Source organism: Pteropus alecto, unplaced genomic scaffold (assembly GCF_000325575.1).
Source record: "Pteropus alecto unplaced genomic scaffold, ASM32557v1 scaffold76, whole genome shotgun sequence".
Lineage (NCBI taxonomy): Eukaryota > Metazoa > Chordata > Mammalia > Chiroptera > Pteropodidae > Pteropus > Pteropus alecto.
This window is the reverse complement of record NW_006443138.1, coordinates 11,245,270-11,264,131: the sequence shown is the minus strand read 5'-3', so window position 1 is coordinate 11,264,131 and position 18,862 is coordinate 11,245,270. Positions and strand designations below refer to the sequence as shown.

General features: G+C 34.2%; 1 protein-coding gene across 1 annotated transcript in view; it reads right to left on the bottom strand.

Moving 5' to 3' along the window:
• Positions 1-18,862, bottom strand: part of GLIPR1L2 (GLIPR1 like 2) — a 28,287-nt gene extending 9,425 nt beyond the window's left edge. The window contains exons 1-4 of the mRNA XM_006923933.1: positions 18,590-18,862; positions 14,046-14,291; positions 11,466-11,569; positions 391-476 (exon numbers count right to left, since the gene is read on the bottom strand). Coding sequence (XP_006923995.1) covers positions 391-476; positions 11,466-11,569; positions 14,046-14,291; positions 18,590-18,823 — 670 coding nt within the window. The 5' untranslated portion in view covers positions 18,824-18,862. The remainder of the gene's footprint in view (positions 1-390; positions 477-11,465; positions 11,570-14,045; positions 14,292-18,589) is intronic.

Genomic DNA, 18,862 nt, shown 5'->3' with positions numbered 1-18,862 from the left:
TGTTAATGCACTTCTTTTCTCATTATAAATATGTTGGAATATTCTATTTTTTGGAGCAGTCATTCTCGAATTATTCTCGGGTTATTTCAGGAATTAACCATGAAGAATTTTCAAGGTATATATATGTATTAGTTCTCATTCCTTCTTTCAGTCATTCTGCTATATCCTTAGGAACAACCTTAGAGGTAAGAGAAGGAAGAAAAGGCTGTGTAGTTTAGAAAAATCTGAAGGCAGTAGTTTCAACCTTCCTTTGCTAATATAATAACCATTCTGATCAAAGGAACAATATTAACATGACAATGAAAAATCTAGTGGTTGGCACTTCATTTTTCTTGTGGTCCCTACACATTATGGATTTTTTTCATGTTAAAGTTATTTTCTTTATCTTACTGCATAGAAAATCTGTGCATCTGTCATATCTGCTACATTGACTACAAACTGCTCCTGGTTTATAAGGCCTTCTCGTCAGAGCTGCTCTACAAAAAAGCAGAAAACATTTAGTTAGAACAAGTCTCAAATATTATGTTATTTAAATAATATAGTTACTAATTTTTAGTTATAAAGGTGATTTAATTAAAGAAAAGGACTCAAGGAAATACTTAAATAGGAGATGCTATCTTCCCTTTCTTTTTTCTCCCAGAAAACAGTCTTTTCTGAAAGAAATTTCCATGTCATTGAAACAAAGTATTGTAATTTAAATATGAGTGAGTTTTAAAGCTTCTTTCATCTTACTTTGTAGTGAAATTTTCCTTTAAAATTGGATGTTATAGAATGTTTTATAATTAATTGCTTTCTGGTTGGCACGAATATATAAAAAGCTCTGTAGAAATAATATATTAATTTCTCAAGAGTTTATAAAATCTTGAAATGCCTATTGTTCCAAAGACCCAGCTGCATGAATTACTTTGAGGTCTACATGAGAAATACATAAATATATAAACAAGCAAATAAGTTTAATGGAATTTTACAAAGTTGGTTTAATCCATTGGACAGAGCATAGAGGAGAAGTGAGAAATTATTACATCAATTGCCCAAAGCTAAGTAAGGAAAAGAGGCCCAAAGGTAGATATGAATTGGGAGGTTTATATAAAAGACCTAGGATAAGAAAGATAGGGGAGATAGGTAGGGAAAAAATACTTTTGAGTGAGAGGAGGGTCATGAATCTTGCTAATTCAAACAGGATTGCTTATTTACTCAGTGTGTTTTGGAAGCTGTAAAAACCAAAATTAGGCATAGAGGTCCCTGGAACTTTTCTGAGACTCATATCTGGCCATACTTTCAGTATATTGCCACCTATAGGACATGTGTCCAGGCCCTACCTTGATAAGAACATGTTACTTGGATAGCATAATGGGTTACTACACCCATGTCCAACCCAAAGTCCATTAAAAGACTATTATTCAAATTTTATAATAGATCTATACTGTTCCAGAATGGGAACACATTCTGGTGGTGATGGAAACTTTCATTGCCTGCACTTCATCACGAAACTTCCCAACATTTAATTATAATTTGTAGACAGATTCCTCTCTTCAAAGTTTACATGCAGACTCACATAGTCTATACATTGTCCATAGAAAATGGCGAAAGCAGACAGATGTTGATCTTTTCATCTTATTTAGCCAGAATAACTACACTACCTACAATAACTCCTTTCACTTTCGTTACTTCCATATATCATCGAGCAATACCACAATGCTGGCTTCTGATTCACATCTGGAAATCTATGAGTTTCCCAAGAAGATTTAAAGAATCGATCCCAATAAGCTAGAGAAAAATACAATGCAATAAGCAGAAAGGAAGGTTATCTTTTAGAGATCTTATCTGGCTCTCCTTCCGATACATCCAATATATTTGTCTCTGCCAAAATTCCATGACTACTTCCTAGACTATTCAAGGTCAAGGAAAGCATGAATCCTGTTATTTTCTGCCTTAAATTATCCTTATATGTGCAAAGCTACATTACTTTATATCACTTTCTATAAAACTCAGTTGGTCACATCTCCTTCATTTCCACATCTTAGAGCTACATTACTTTATATCACTTTCTATAAAACTCGGTCACATCTCCTTCATTTCCACATCTTGGACCTAAAAGACTAAGGACTACAATTAAACACTGATGAAGCTCTTTAGAGACTGGTATTATTTTGCTGTGCCATCCTCTAATGCTCTCCATGCTATCATCTTTCTTCTGATCATGCCTCCTTATTCATTTTGGCACCTGGCTCACAATCTCCCTTTTAGTCAAAATTATGCCATTGTCCTACATTTTAGGACCTAGCTGATTACAATATGCTTGTGGATGATTTGTCCAATAACTTGGTCTGTTACTGAATATCTTCACCATTACAAAACTTCCCAACACTCTCTAATTGTCATTTTTGTAGCCAGACTCTGGATCTTGTTATCCTCTAAAACCTCTGAACTCACAAAATCACATATTGCACTCACTATCTGTCAACTCCTGTCCTCCCAGGTTGCTTGCTCATTTACTTGTTCATTAATTTCATGGGTACTGCAAGTTTATTTTATCTCTTAAGTTCTCCTTCTCCATCCTTTTGTCTCTTCTCTATCCAACTTAGGTCTTTGCATGTTCTCATATTTGCATATTCAGCAAAAACCCTGAAACTCCCTTGCACTATTATCCTTTATATCCATATGAAGGAAACATGAAGGCAGCTTAACTGTCTGTGTGCTCCATGTCTGTCCCAAGGCTGCTTGGTACTGCTGGAGAAAAATCATTCAAGTAGATAGAGAATCTTTCTATATTTCCCTAGTAAACTTCCTCTTTCATTTTACATATTACTTCAAACCTTCCCAATCCTTAAAATTCTAGCTTCACTGCCTTCCCCTTTATTGTCAGAACATGATCTGTCTTAATTCACAGAGAAACATAATAGCCTTTAGATTGGAACTTGAGAAATTTTTTGTCACTAAATATGACAAATATACCTATTCCCTCTTTCTTTCTTTTCTAATACAGCTAAAGAACTGCTTCTCTTTCCTCCTAAGGCTAATCTCTTTTATACACTTCCACCTTCTTAGGACATTTATCTTTACACATACGCAATCTTTATTCTTTATAAAGAATTGTTTTTATTCTATTTTAGATCATTTGTGTCAATATTTAAATATACTCACATCATTCCCATTTAAGACCTCTTTCTTTCTTTTCTAATACAGCTAAAGAACTGCTTCTCTTTCCTCCTAAGGCTAATCTCTTTTATACACTTCCACCTTCTCAGGACATTTATCTTTACACATATGCTATCTTTATTCTTTATAAAGAATTGTTTTTATTCTATTTTAGATCATTTGTGTCAATATTTAAATATACTCATACCATTCCCATTTAAGATAAGTAAGTAAACAAACAAACAAACAAACAAACAAATAAAGACAACATCAAACAGTTCTTGATTCATTCCAGCCTTGCACCAATTTCCTCTGCTCCACAGAAATGGCTCTTCCTGTGTTTATCAATGAACTTCTTTTTAAATCTGATATTTTTAAGTTCTTATTTTGCTTAACTGCTTAGAATTTGAAATTTTAGACTACATCTTCCTTCTGAAAACATTCTTTCCCCCGTGCCTCCAATGATACCATTTGCTCCTTGTTTTTTTCTCCTGTCTGGACACTCTTCTTAGGTACCTCCTTCTCATTTTATCTTCCTCTAACTGCCTTTAAATGTTGGCTGATATTTCAGAGGCCTTCTTCTCGTCTCGCTCTGTACTCTCTCACAGACAATGCCATCTACTCCCATGATTTCAATTACCATATGTATCCTGGCACTCCAAATATTCGTTCTATGCCATGTCTCACTCATGAGCTTCTGATCCATATAACCACTTGCTTACTAAATATCTCAAAGTGAATATCTGACTGCCAACTCAAATTCATTATGTCTAAAATGGAACTCAGCATCTTCCCTCCCCCAAGGCTCAGTGTTCTGCATTGCAGTTAATGGCAATATTTTCACATCTGCGTCATAAGTCTGAGAATCTTTCTTGACGATTTCCTGTCTCTCATTACTTAATACAAATGCTGTTATTTACACCTGTTATTTCAAAATAGCCTCTTCATAACTTCTGCACATTATTGTCCTGGGTCATTACTCTTTCTTTTTGTTTTTAATGAATTTTTTTTTTTTTGTAAATTAAGATGACTAGCTCTGCCATATATTCCACAAATATATATTTTCAGTATATTATTTTTTTCTTTGGCTTTATCTATGATATTTCTTTAGGCATAAATTAGTTTTAAATTTTTATATAGTCAAATGTATACATAATCTCTGGATTTTTATCTTCTGCTTAGTAAGTCCCCAGGCTGTTCACCAACATCTCTGTATTTTGGCTTGACCCAAACAGCAACTCTGTTTTCTCAGCATTGCGCAGTTTCTGAAATCTCTGTGCAACTGTTCCTATCTAATCCTTACAGAATCTTGCCTTGATATGGTAGTTTAAGAGTTGGCCAAGGACTCACAGAAAATTTTTGCATATGCTTTTTGGGGTCCTTCTTTGCAGCCCTCTCCTCTTTGGGATCTGGTCCTAAATACCAGACACCTTAACATCAATAAACACTGATATTTCCTTTTCCCAATATTTTATCTTAAAAGATATATTTTGTGCATGTAAAAAATACAGAGTGAATTTACCTTGGTACCTTTGAATTTTCTATCATGAATACATTCAGTGTTAAATATATATTTTAAGTGAACTAAAATTATAATCAACAGAGAGCAACAATAAAGAGGCTGTATCATATGAGATCTTAAGGTCCAGCAAAAATTATAATTGGAGGAAAATATATAACTGTAATTATCTTCAATATTTAATAGGATTAAAGATAAAGGAATGCTGTATATCTTAAGAAAAACAGAACAAGTAACAGCTCCTCTCTGTAAAAAATACTTGGAAGATTGAATGTCTCAAAATAATGAAATAGAAAACAAAGAAATGAGAAAAGGTTAATAAATCCACAAATCTTTTGTTTTGAAAGATCAATAAAATAGATTAAACCCTTATGAGCCCTATTAAACAAGAATGAAAGAAAAATATTCACTATTAAGAATCTCTCTGTTTTCTCTTCTTATAATTCTCTCCTCCTGGCTTTTTCCAGATAGAACTTGCTCTTTCAATTCTCCCCTCAACCCTTATATGTTCTAATATATTCTAACATTCTCTATTTATTAATGGCTTTCTTTAGCTTATAAAAATGCATTAACAACCAAAGATAAAAACTTGCTTTCATTCAACTTCACACATCTACCCCATTCCTTCTCTTCATTGTCAAACATTTATATAGAGTATTTTAAATTGGAATTATTTTTTCCATCTGCAAGATATGAGCCATTAATAGTTTGTGAAATCAGATTTAGTGCTTCATAACCAACATTTTAACATACAAGATAGATTAGAATATTGTACTTAACTATGAATAAAGTGTTGTTTGGCATAACATGTTTTTATTTTATTGTACACAATAAGGGTATATGTTGTTTTGTAAATCTTTTCTTTCAGTTATATACTATGTTTTATGATTTTAAGATACATACCTTGTCATATTTTAACATCTCTGAAATCGAGATACATCTTAACATTGATGGTGTCTTAAAATCACAGTTGGCCAGGCAGTGAATGTGATATGATTGTCAACGTGCATCTGTGAATTTGTCACAGCTCTTAATATTGTCATCACTTTAAATGAGTTGTTTGCATTTTATGTATTTAAACTGCTATTCAAAATGTCCGAATGATTACAACATGATATATTGTTGAAACACAAATTATTATGTATGCAGGAAAGCATGAAAAGAAAGCAACCCCATATACACTAAAGAGAGATAGATGAGAAAATAAGTGTAAATGTTATTTTAAAAATCTGCCAGCACAATTCATTCCTTCTTATCTCACTAGTTTCTCTTTATACTACTTTGCTTGAAGTTGAAATATTTTAGTGATGTAGGGCTTAGTCTTTAGGAATCTTCTTTTCAGTCTTTCCATACTTAACTTTCTCACAAGGTAATTTCACTCAGGGAATTCAGTTCTGCTCCAGGGTCTTTATACGTGCAGTTCCCACTACTATTTAGAAATCTATCCTAGAACTTCATCCGACTAGCTCTTTCACATGATTCACTTACATTTCCCACATTTATTTTTCCATCTCATGTGTTTGAAACAGAACACTTGATCTTCCCCCTCAAGTTCTGCTCCTCTATAAGTCCTTTTTATCTGATTTAATGGAATCATCATTCATTCAGCTGCTCAGACTAAAGACATAGGCATTATCCTTGATTATTCCATTCACTCCTAAAGTGAAAACTATTGGCAGGTCTTATTAGCTCCATCTTCAAACTATATTTTGAATCTGACCTTTCCTTGCCATTTCCATGCTGTAGTAGGCAGAATTCATGTCATAGTACTTGGGTGTCGGCAGTGGTAGAGAAGAGTTTTTCTCTATGCAGTCACTCTGGGGCACTGACTCATGTCACCTTATGGTTCTATCACCCTTTAGGACATCTGAATTCTCCATCAGAACCTCTGTATCTAGCCAGCAGATGAAGAAGATCGAGTGTGAAGGATCATGTAAGAAGTTTTTAAAGGCCAGGCCTGGAAGTGGCCTATATTCCTTAGCCAAAGCTCAGTCACATGGCCCTACCAAATTTCTAGGGAGGCTGGAAGATGTATTTTAGCTGTCTTTTCATGAAGTAAAGAAAATAGCACCACCTGCCAGACTGTATTTCTTTAACTATCAAATAAAGAAAATTTCTTTACTAAACACTTTTGGACATTAAAATTTATTTTTTCTAAGGGTACAGGCTTAGATTCAAGTGATTTTCCTCAATCCTATGGGCTCTTTTCCCTCAAATATACATTTTAAGTCATATTAAGGAGTTTAAGGCTAATCTAATCAATATCATTTTATTTTATTGTTTTATTTCGCTTAGAAATGTATGAATCTTCATCTTTGAGGTTTATTTTGCATGAGAGCAATCAAGTTGCCCTATGTGTGCCATCCTTTTCATCTTTGAAACTGAAAAATAATCACTAAAATATTATACACATAAATATTGTTTCAGTTTGCTTTTTCTGATACATTATAAGCTATCTTAATCTTTATATGAATATCTTTATAGATTAGAAACATTTCTTTGATCATTATTTCTGTTCCATTTATTCTTTTCTGTTCTTTAGAAGCACCAATTTTTAGATTTATCTGTCCTAAGTATTTCCTTTCTTTTTTCACATATATTTTGATTTCTATTCTCCATCTTTGTATTCTGAGAAAATTTTTCAAGGTCGTCATTGACTCATATTTCTCTATGGGCAAATCTGTTTTATTCTTCCATTCTATATTAGTTTCTTGTGACTACTTTAACAAATTACTACAAACTGGGTGGTTTAAAACAACAAAATTTTATTCTCCGTTTTAGAGGCCTGAAGTTCAAATCAAAGTGTTGGCAGAATTATACTTCCTCCAAAGGCTCAGGGGGGAAATATTTTGGCTCTTCCAGTTTCTGGTGGCTTCAGGAGTTCCTTGGTTTGTAGATATATATCACTCCAACCTCTTTCTCCATGGTCACATTGCCTCCTCCTCTTCTATGTGTCTAGTGATGAATCTCCCCGCCCCTCTGTCTTAGGAGGATACATGTGCTTGGATTTAAGGCCCAGCCAAATAATCCAGGATAAATTCTTCCGCTCAAGATCCTCATCTTAATAAAGTCTTTTGCCATGTAAGGCAATATTCACTCTCATGTAAGTTAATTTTCACAAGTTCTGTGTATTAGGACCTGGATATATCTTTTGGGGTGGGGCGGTCACCGGTCAGCCTATTATATAGGAGGATACATGTGCTTGGATTTAAGGCCCAGCCAAATAATCCAGGATAAATTCTTCCGCTCAAGATCCTCATCTTAATCAAGTCTTTTGCCATGTAAGGCAATATTCACTCTCATGTAAGTTAATTTTCACAAGTTCTGTGTATTAGGACCTGGATATACCTTTTGGGGTGGGGCGGTCACCGGTCAGCCCAGTATACATTCTTGTTTTTAATTTGTCTCTATTATTTTCATTTCTACTCAGTATTTCATAATACTTTGATGGATTTATTTTTCTACCAACTATTCTTAAAAAAAATAGCTATGATTGCCTATTTTGAGTATATATAAAATAAAACGTGGACTAAATTGACTAATATATATTCCAACCTAGATCCTTCACAGGTAGAATTGTCAATATTTGTATCAAAGGAAACATTGTCGATAGATATTTCAAGACAAAAAGGCCTATGGGACAGGTGGGTGGAAAGAAGAGTAATCCTAACAACTAGAAGTAGCTTTGTCTTATCACCATAGTCATGGGATACTCCTAAATTCACTACTGTTATGAAGGTCACCAAATACCTTCGCCTTATCAAATGGAATTGTCATCTCTCCTTCCTCATTTTTTTTTTTTTAAATTCTTTCAGGAGCATCTCATGAAGTTAACCACTTTACTTGGCTTCCAAGTATTCTTACTGGCATTGTTTGGGTTTCCTTCTTATCTTGTTAGTCCTTCTTCTTTCTCCTTTGCTAGCTCCTTTGCTAGCTCCTTTGCCTGAAGTTGAAATATTGTAGTGCTCTAAGACTCGTTCTTAAATTAAGTTTCCATACTCGCTCTCTCATAAGGTGATCTCATTCATGACTGTGACTCATTTCTACCTTGGGGCCTCTACACCCTCTATAACCTCTACCTGGAAACTTACCCCAGACCTCCATATAGCTAGTTTCTTTTCAAGATTAATTCACATTTCCCATATTTATATTTCTAGCTAATGTGTTCAAACATAAAACACATCTTTTGATCTTCCCTGAGTTAATGGTATCATCATTTACCCAGTTGTTCAAACTAAAGACATGGGTGTCATTCCTGATTATGCTATTCCACTTATCCCTAAAGTCAAATCCATCCACCGGTATTATTAGCTCTGCTTTCATAATATATCTGGAAACCGACCCTTCCTCACAATTTCTATGTTATGGTAGGCAGAATTCTAATACGGACCATAAGCTTTCCCACCTCTGGTATACATGCCTTGTGTAATTCCTAGAACAGTAAATATAATGCGCTTTACTTCTATGATTAAGTTATGTCATATGGCACAGCTGACCTTAAAATAGAGAAACTATTCAGGTGGGCACTTTAAAGCAGAGAGTTTTCTCTAACCGATCACAGAAGAGGAGTCAGAGGTTTGAAGCATGAGAAGGATCTGATGTACATTTTCCGATTTGAAGATGGTGGGAGCCATGTGTCAAGGAATGTGGACAGTGTCAAGAAACTGAGAGCAACCCCTGGCTGAGAGCCAGCAAGGAAATGAAAACTCGAGTCCTATAACCACATTAAGTTGAATTCTGCTAACAACCTGAACAAGCTTGGAAGGAGAATCTCCCTCAGAGCCCCCAGATACGAACCCAATCAACATGTTGATTTTGGCCTTTGAGACACTGAGCAGAGAATCCAGCCACACTGCACCTGGACTTATAAACTACAGAACTGTTTGAAAATAAATGGGTGCTGTTTTAAGTCACTAAGCTTGCAGAAATTTATTATTCAACAATAGAAAACCAATCCACATGCTAAAACTCTAATCTAAGATACCACAGTCTGTAGCTTACACTATAGAAACAATCTCCTAATTGCGCTCGCTTCTTCTTTGCACTTTTGTTCCCCTATATTCATTCCTGACACAGTAGCAAGAGTAATTTTTTTTCGAGAGTTCTTTTCAAAACATAGATGAGATCATGTCACTCACTTGCTTAAGACTTTCTAATGGCTTTCCATTACTTAGAATAATTCCAAAATTCTTAATATGGCCTATGGTATTCTATTTGATATAACAGTCACAAGACTCTCTACCTCAGCTCCTACCTCTAATCACAGTTAATAATTTCTCAAATATTTTAAACTCATTTCAAGATCAGGGGTTTTATGCATGCTCTTATTTCTACCTGAATTATTCTTAAGCTATCTTCTTTTTATTTGACTTTCAGCTCAAATGCTACCTCTTTTTGTAACTACCCTATTTATATGCCATACTAGTTATTCTGTTTGCTTATCTTCCTTTATTTTTATGGTATATTTTATTTTCTAATTAAATATTATTTATTTATGTGTTCACTTACTCATCGTTTGTCTCCCTTCCAAGACTATAAACTAAATATGGTCAGCCTTTTTTGGTCTTGTTATAGATAGATCAGAGCCTTGTACATAGCTGCTGAGTGCATATATGGACTACTGCCCCAGAGGAACCTTTTCCTTCTCCACCACCAGTGCCTACTTCTCTGAATTTTCAATACTAATTAGTAGTTAACTTTCAAAAGTTTCTACATGTAATAGATATTATCCCAACGCTTCCGGTCTTTAGGAATAAAAGAAGATCTAAAGAGTTTTGCAATGACTACATTCCAGACTTGTTTCGCATGTCTGTATTCAAAGTCAGTAGAGCTTTCCATCAGGAAGGGGCTTTCTGGGTCTACTCTGACGTATCACTGTTCTGTTGTTTTCCCTATCTGGGGGAATACAATCAGTAAGCAATGTCTTTTTTTTCTTTTTGTTTTAGTCTCAGAAGCATTTTATTTAGCAGAAATTCCTTCTCAATACTACTAGCATATAGTCAATTTCTACCGTTGCCTTGACATACTGATTAGGATATTTTCTTGCTTAGTAGGACATTTTAATAATAATTACTTACAGTATCATATTGACCTGTAAGAAAACTTGAGACTTTCCAACAGACTTCTCTAGAGATGGAGGATATTTTGGAAGGTAGTTATTTCCTGTCATAGGAAGGTATTCAGATATAGGGTAAATAATCACATGATAAGTAAGAAAGAATTCAAACTTACGGATAGCTTGACTAGAACTTTTAAAGTACTCTTCCATCGCTGAGATATTCTGATTTCTTATATTTGTGAGACCTGTCCCAAACAAGCTAAATTTTTGAACATTTCTTATATGTATGAGATTAGCCTCAAGTAATAATGTACCTCCAAAGACTAGTCAATTAAAAGTGTCCTTTATGTTACAAAACTGATGTACTCCTGAAATAATTCATATAACAAACATTTCAACACATCTAACCTTATTTTCTTTAGACTTTTATTACTAATATGAGAATAAACTATTTTGGAAAATAATTTAAAGCCTATGCTAATTAGTCCAGATATTTTGAAATAATACCAAATTTAAAATTCCTGTAGGAAGTAATTCGTGGCTAGTCTGTACATAATATCAATATGCCCAAATTATGACTTATTTCAATATGGAATTGAAAATATTTCAATATGAAGTCTTTACTATCTTATATTCAATTATTTTATAATTCACAGACATTTATAAGAATATATTGAAAATGAGGAAAACTTAACCTTGAAAAATTCCCAATTTAATTTTATATTCTTCTTAAAATTTGAAGTAACTTACCCTGGTGCATAGTTGCATATAAAAAGTGCTGCATGTTTAATATATCCAATTTTTGAACATGGGGTAACAGCACAACCAACTTTGTGAGACCTGTCCCAAACAAGCTAAAACAAAAATTTCAATGAAAACATGAAATTTAATTCTAAACATTTACTCTGCCTTATTATAAACAATAGTATCTTCAATGCACATAAAACCTTTAAACGATTGACAAAACATGAACTACTCTTCATTTGGATGCAGGTAGAGAATTGTCGTGGGTTTAGGGAAGCATTTCCAACACTGTATTTACAGGAAACTTTAATAGGTTCTACCAATACTGTAGATAAAGAGTTCAAGAAAAGCTGATCCAGAATAATGCTTTAGAGCCAAAGGAAGGCCCACCTGCTGAATCGGTTTTCAAACTCTTGTTGAATCTGAGAGTTCTAGGTTATTGGCATACAGGAAGTTTTTTGGAAAGAGAGGAGAAAAGGTTGGGGAAAATGAAAGTTGTGAACAGAAGGGAGAAAAAGAGAGACTTAAGTTTATGGAAGGAAAGGAAAAGCACAGCATGAGTAGAGATAAGTAATTGAATGCTGTTAGCATTTCTCTTCCCTTGTTGAAGAAATTTCATTATAAGATTGGAGTTTGGGCCTTTCAATTAAAAAAATGAATAAAAGAGCTCAATTTTTATAGAAGCAAAAGCACATCTTAAATTGGAGTGAAAATATGAGCATAATTAAAGATATTTTTGACAGGGTAGGTAGATAGGTAAATATGAGCCAGGGGGAGAGAGACAATAAAGGGTTAAGGAGGGCTGCAAGTCTGGTAGGCAGAATGTATGCAAAAGGATATTGTAGTGAAACATATATCCAAACTAGATGGACAGGCTAGATATCTGGTGGCTCCTGGTGCCTTCCTTGTTCCTCCCCGCTACGTCCCCTCCCCCCTCGCCACGCTCCCCATCGGTCATTCAACTGCATATGACCATTATATGATCTTACTCTGGGGGCCTCAACTGGTGTGGGCAAAATTAGTTAAATGAACATGCGCCTACCCTCAAAACGTCCCCACGGTGCCGGCTTATGACTTCCCACCTACCGGCCCACACCACACATGTCCAGGCTTGGTGTAGGAGGGTGTACGGGAGGAGCAGGAAAGTCCTGTCATTTGAGGTAGGAGGGACAAAAAAAAAAAAAAAGGAAAGAAAAGAAAAGAAAAAAGAAAGAAAGAAAAAATATCCTATGGCCTATATAAACTCGGACTCTCAATTTCTCAGTGCACTCCAATCAAGCTGCCTGTTTGGATTTTCTAAGTGAACTTTGCTTGCTTTACTTAATAAAATCTCTTCTGTTTGCTACTCTCTGCCTGCTGTCTTTCTTCTAGCGATGGACCTCCACGCAAATCTTTCATGGGCGATCCAAGGACTGATCCACGGACTAAGCACCAGTAACATTCCCAGAAATTCTCTGTATGGCTTTAATATTTCTATGCTTTCAAGTTACAGAAAAGTACTTGTTTTGTTGTTAACCTCTCTGGGGTATAGGGGAACCATTTCGGTTTTCTTTTCTCTTTATATCAAGCCTTAGTGGTTTTAAAAATTGATTCGTAAGGAGTGATGCATTGAGAAGATAGAGAAGAGAAAGTCTGCAACAGAGTTAGGTCAAACATAGGAAACAAAAATGTCTGAATACTAGAATTACGGAGTAAGAAATGCAGAGGAGTAGGTCAAGGAGTAGACTTGGTTTACTGAGAGTACTGAAGTCATATTAAGTCTAGCTTTGACATGAATAAGACAGTGAAGAACCACTATTACTTTCCAGAAGAAAGATCAAACTTTTTTGAAACATAACTCATTTGATGAAACAAAGACATGAATGAGTTCAACATGAAAAAGTTCCGAAATTTTAAATTTTACATAAAACATAGCGTCTGATTGAAAAAATAATATTTTAAATCAGTATGTAAGTTCATTCAATAATTTCTTGATTCCTGATACAAATATTTATTGAAGACCTAAATGTCATATTGTTGTGTAGAGAATATACAGATGAGAAGACAAGGTCCCTTCCTTTAGTGTAGTATCTTATACCGATGATTATAAAATAATGCGATGTGTGAAATAATAAATGTAAGTACAGGAAGTAACAAGTGGTTCAGTATTCTTGGAGCATATAGTGTAAAGGTAGATTGTTAGACATGAGACAGGGAAATACTATTAATTTGCATTTTAAATGTTTTAGTATGCTTATTGATCTGTGCAAAAAAATCAAGATTTTTACTTATGTTTATAGTCAATGATTTAAAAAACAATTTTTATTTGCTGGTTTCTCACTTCCTTTTCCTGTATGAATTATTTTCAGAAAATCACCTTTCATCTTTGGATATGGAGATTAATTTCCTGTATTTAAAGGAATGTTTTAATCGTATAGTTCACATAAGAGATGGAATTATAGATATTTGATGATCTAGGACTGATAAAAATTTTGACTTTTTAGAATAATTTTACCATTTGAGTTTATAAAATTGAAACAATCAATAAAAACTTAGTAGTAAAGCAATTAATGAGTCCATTAAATTAATAATATAGAGATTAGATACCTGTAAATAATGAGAACAGTCACCAGAGCAACTGTTATTTTCAAAAATGTACTTTTTCCTCTCTGCATACCAACTTCTGATAGCAACACTTGGAGTAAATTCATTTTCAGGGCCGACCCACATATTTTCACCAATACCATTAAATTTAGGATGGGCCATTTTTAGGTCTTCTAAATGAATATTATGCTCCCACACACATTTTTTTCCCCAGGCTCTTGCAGTCCGTGACAAAGCTACATCCCAAGTCTGTAAAAAAATGCAAAAAGCAAAGAAAACAAAATCATAATAATGAGGTTTCTTTGTGCTCTAAATTATTTTCCTCGAGTTTTCATAGATAGATTTAAGAAAAACAATTCTAACTTTGTGCTTCTGGGTCTTGTTTGTGACATTTCTATGAGAAAAATTTATTTGAGATAATCATAAATGAAACTATTTTCTGAGGCCAGGGACTATGCATATATCTGTAGTTAAAAAATCAGATTGTTAGATAATGCAAGTGATTATAATACTATTAAATGTAGTCTATTCAGACTGTATAATACTCATGTGGTATCTTTAGAATATATATTTTTAATCTCATGCCTTTTATATATAATAATATAATCATTTAAAATAATTATCTAAGAACTATTTATCAAGCACTGATTTTATGCAAACTATTGTATTGTGAGAAATAAAATATGAAGTCAGGCATAAATTTTGTTCCCTAGTTGCTTATTGTTAGGATAACAACCTGGGATATTATATATGTATGTATATAAGTATATATGTAAAATATATACATATATAAAATTTTAACACATAGTGGTAGTTAGTAAATGTTATAAAGGAGGCACATGTAAAGTTTTATGGATGTTCCCAGAAATGTGATAAAAATTCACAACATGCTGCTCCCTGACTAGCTATCTGGAACTATCCAGAAATGTATACTTTTATCATTATTTAGAGGCTCATTAATTTCATTGTTTAGTTAAGAACAAGAACAAAAACGCACATTGAAAAAATCAACAAAATAGCTGTAAAACCAAAATGCTAAGTACATATGTTACAGTGTCCCTGAAAGTAAACATTTCTGAAAACGAATACTAAGATTTCCTTGAGTTTTTAGTTAATTTCATAGATTTATATATATATAGTCCACAGGAGTCCGCTTCTCCACAGGTACACCTGCAGCCTATACTCCAAACCAGTCATTGCAGCAGGCTGTAGGTAGCCAGCAATTTCCCCAGTATACACAATATAGAAAATATGTTACAGAAAATAAAAAAATCAGGCTTTTAGAATACCTTCCAATTACTCCCCCACAAAGGTAATCATTGTTTAAAAATTGCTATGTAAACATTTTTCCATCTATATATACACACATTCACACATAAGATACAAATGGATGTTTTAAATGGGTATTTTGTGATTTTTTTCCCTTGCACTTTTGTAATCATATATACACAATAGTATTGATCTGCAACTTGCAGTTTTCACTTAGATTATTCCATATTAGCACAACTAGATCTTCATAATTTTTGCAATTTCTACCTAGTATTCCATAGTATAGACAGCATATAATGTTACCAATTCCACTAGATTGGTTCTTATTTGCAAACATTTCATGGAACATCCTTCTACTGCTTTATTTTGCATATTATTTATATACCACATGCTACTATGTATCAGTCATTCTATTAATTTATGCATTATTTCACTTAATGTTCAAAATAACCTTATGAGGTATGCATTATTATTTTTTTCTGTTCCTCAAAAAAAGTTAACAAAAACACAAGCAAGTTAAGTAGATTTCATATAGCCACTTACAGTCAGTAAATTGTGGAGCCTGAATTTAAACCCAGGAAGTCTAACTCTCAGCTCCAGTTCATAAGTATTTTACTTCATTGCTTCCCATGACGGTGTGCAAAAGTTATAATACAAATTCCTTTGCTCAACCTTAAAATTACAGTTGTATTTTCAGAGACTAAATTTTCTTCTTTTAAAAAAATTATATAAAAATTATATGAAGTTATAAATTTTCTTCTTTTAAAAAAATTATTAACTACGATCACTACCCTTTTACCAATTTCTTCCTATTTTCCTCGCCCCTAGATCCTGGAAACTACTTTTGTATTCTGTTTCTATGAGTATTTTTTTTTTTTTTTTTTTTAGATTACACATGTAAGTAATGCCATGTAGCTTTTGTCTTTCCCTGTATTTCACTTAACATAATGACTTATAGGTCCAAGTTGTTGCAAATAGTAGGATTTCCTTCTTAGGGCCGAATAGTATCCTGAATATATATATATATCTCACTTCTTTATCCATTCATCCATGGATACTTAGGTTGTTTACATATCTTGGCTATTGTAAATAATGTTGGAATGAACATGGGAGTGCAGATGTCTCTCTGAGATCCTGTTTCCATTTCCTTTGGATATATACCCAGAAGTGGAATTGCTGGATCATACAGCAGTTCTACTTTTAATATTTTGAGGACTCTCCATGCTGTTTTGTTTGGGTGGCAAAATTATGTTCAGAGACTGAGTTTGTTTTGCCAGTATATTATTGAACACAGGTTCACTGTGGGAATTATAGTGTATTTTAATAAGCTAATAAAAAATAACATACTCCAAATCAATGATAGTTTAATTACACTATTGTTCCAGGCAAGGGGAGATGAAGGGAATAAAGTCCAAATTTAGTTGAGGTGTACCTTTTACCAGTTAGTACTTGGGAGAGAGAGTTTTAGAGCTGATGTCCAGCTGTCAACAAAAAAATGAAAAAGTCATTTGTTGGTAGAGCTCATTGCTAGAGAATCACGGCACTGGTGTCGATGGGCAAGTTGATTTCTCATGGCGCCACCGTACAGTTTTGGCCACTGCTAGTACAAGAGTAGTAGGAGCTAATGCCCCAAAGGTCATCAAAGAGCCATTTAGGTCAGCAGAGTGGCCTTGCCCAGACTGAAACTCTTGGATAGTCCTCACAAACTCTCAGTATTTATAGTCTAAATGTCACCCTGCCATTGTTGTTTCTTCAAATGTTTTTTGATAAGTCCCCAGCTTTTAACTGTACCCAATATAATATTCCTTTTAAAATATTTATATAATAAGATAATAGATATCTACATATCTATATATACATATCTATATATCAGGTACATATGTGTCTGCTATATTTTCTATATTTTTCTTTATGTTTGAAAGATGATATTTACAGATTAGAAATACATAAGCTTTAAGAAGTTTTATGATAAAGTATTGTGTGTTTATTAATTATCAGAAGGGAGGCTACTCTTCAAACTTGGAATAAATGAGAAAGGGGGGAATATAACTAAAACTTCAAATATCCCCAAATTCTATGATTAAGTTCAAAAGCCAAAAATTATCTTGGAAAAAAACTATCTTCAGCAAACAGTACTAAATCCTAATGTTTGTAGGAGAAAATATATAAACAGAAGAGGAACACACTGACAAAACCAAAGGAAAAGAAAATGAACAAGAAAGAACTAAAATAGGACCAATCAAAATAGCATTTAAAAATTAACATTAAATGAAGTACCGGTTTATAATTATGTTTAGCAAGTGATTAAGAATGCCCAAACTAGTGGGGATGTGGTGAAAACAGAACATTTATGTACTGCTGCTATTTAATTAATCTGGCACAACCCTCTAGAACAGCAATCGTCATACATCATGTAAATTAAAAATATTACATCCTTAATTTATTTATCCCATTTTTGGAATTTGTCCTAAGGAACTAAACCAGAAGGAAGAAAAGTCTTTTGTCTAGGGAGATAGTCCTTGTAATATCATTTATAATGTAAATTGGAAGCTAACTGCCTGATAAAAAAATTATTTACCTAATTAATTTTGTAGTCATTTTTAATGACAATCGCAACGACCCCATAGCAACAAGGGAGGAGCTGATGAGATGTTAAAAAGAAATGAGGGGGTGGAGGTGTCAATGGAAAAGAAATACAAACAACGTTGTGAGACAATGCAAATTCAGGGCTGGATTAGGGCGAGGTTACTGAGACACTCCCTCGGGAGCAAAATTTAGGGTGGATACAAAAAACTCAATAATCAAGGTAAATAATATTTTAAAAAGGCAAAATTAGTGTAAAAACATTCCTGATGGAAAAATCAAAATTTTAAATAAAAACAGGATCTGAATTTTCACTTGCATCATCTTGATCGAGAGTGCTTCACTCACTGCCCCCTAATTCAAGACCAAAAGTCCTGTTGTTTAAATTGATATTTTCGTCAATATTTTTGCACTGATTTTTTAAATTAAAAAAAAAATTAAACTATCATTTTCTCGAACTGAAGACGTCCTAAATTTTGCAGCTCAGATGTGTGCCTCCACTCATCCTAGTCCCAGCCCTGTGCAAAATCTTGGTAATAAATATGTGACAGTGGCACATTATTTTTAAACCCAAACTAAAAGCGCGTCTCCACGCGATCCTTGAGCCTCAGAGCAGTGGCCCAGGCTTTATGAGGCTAGGGGGTGCGTCGTGACAAGGGTTGCTGGAGGTTCGGGCAACCGCCTCAGGGCCTCACCATGAAGCGCAAGTTAGCCCCTCGGGGCATGACGTTGCCTCGGAGATCATTGTGGAGGTTCACGTACTCATTGATAAAATCTACGTCCTCTTCGTGTGGCAAAAATTCCGCGCTCAAAACGGAAGCCAGAAGCAGTACCCAGGACTCGCACAGCCACAGCTTCAAAACGCCCCCTTGCGTCAAGGGAACCGATTGGAAGTGCCCCTCCAGGGCGAAGAGCCTTGGGGCCTCCATGGTCCACCGGCCGCGGGAGGCCAGTGCGCACGCGCCGAC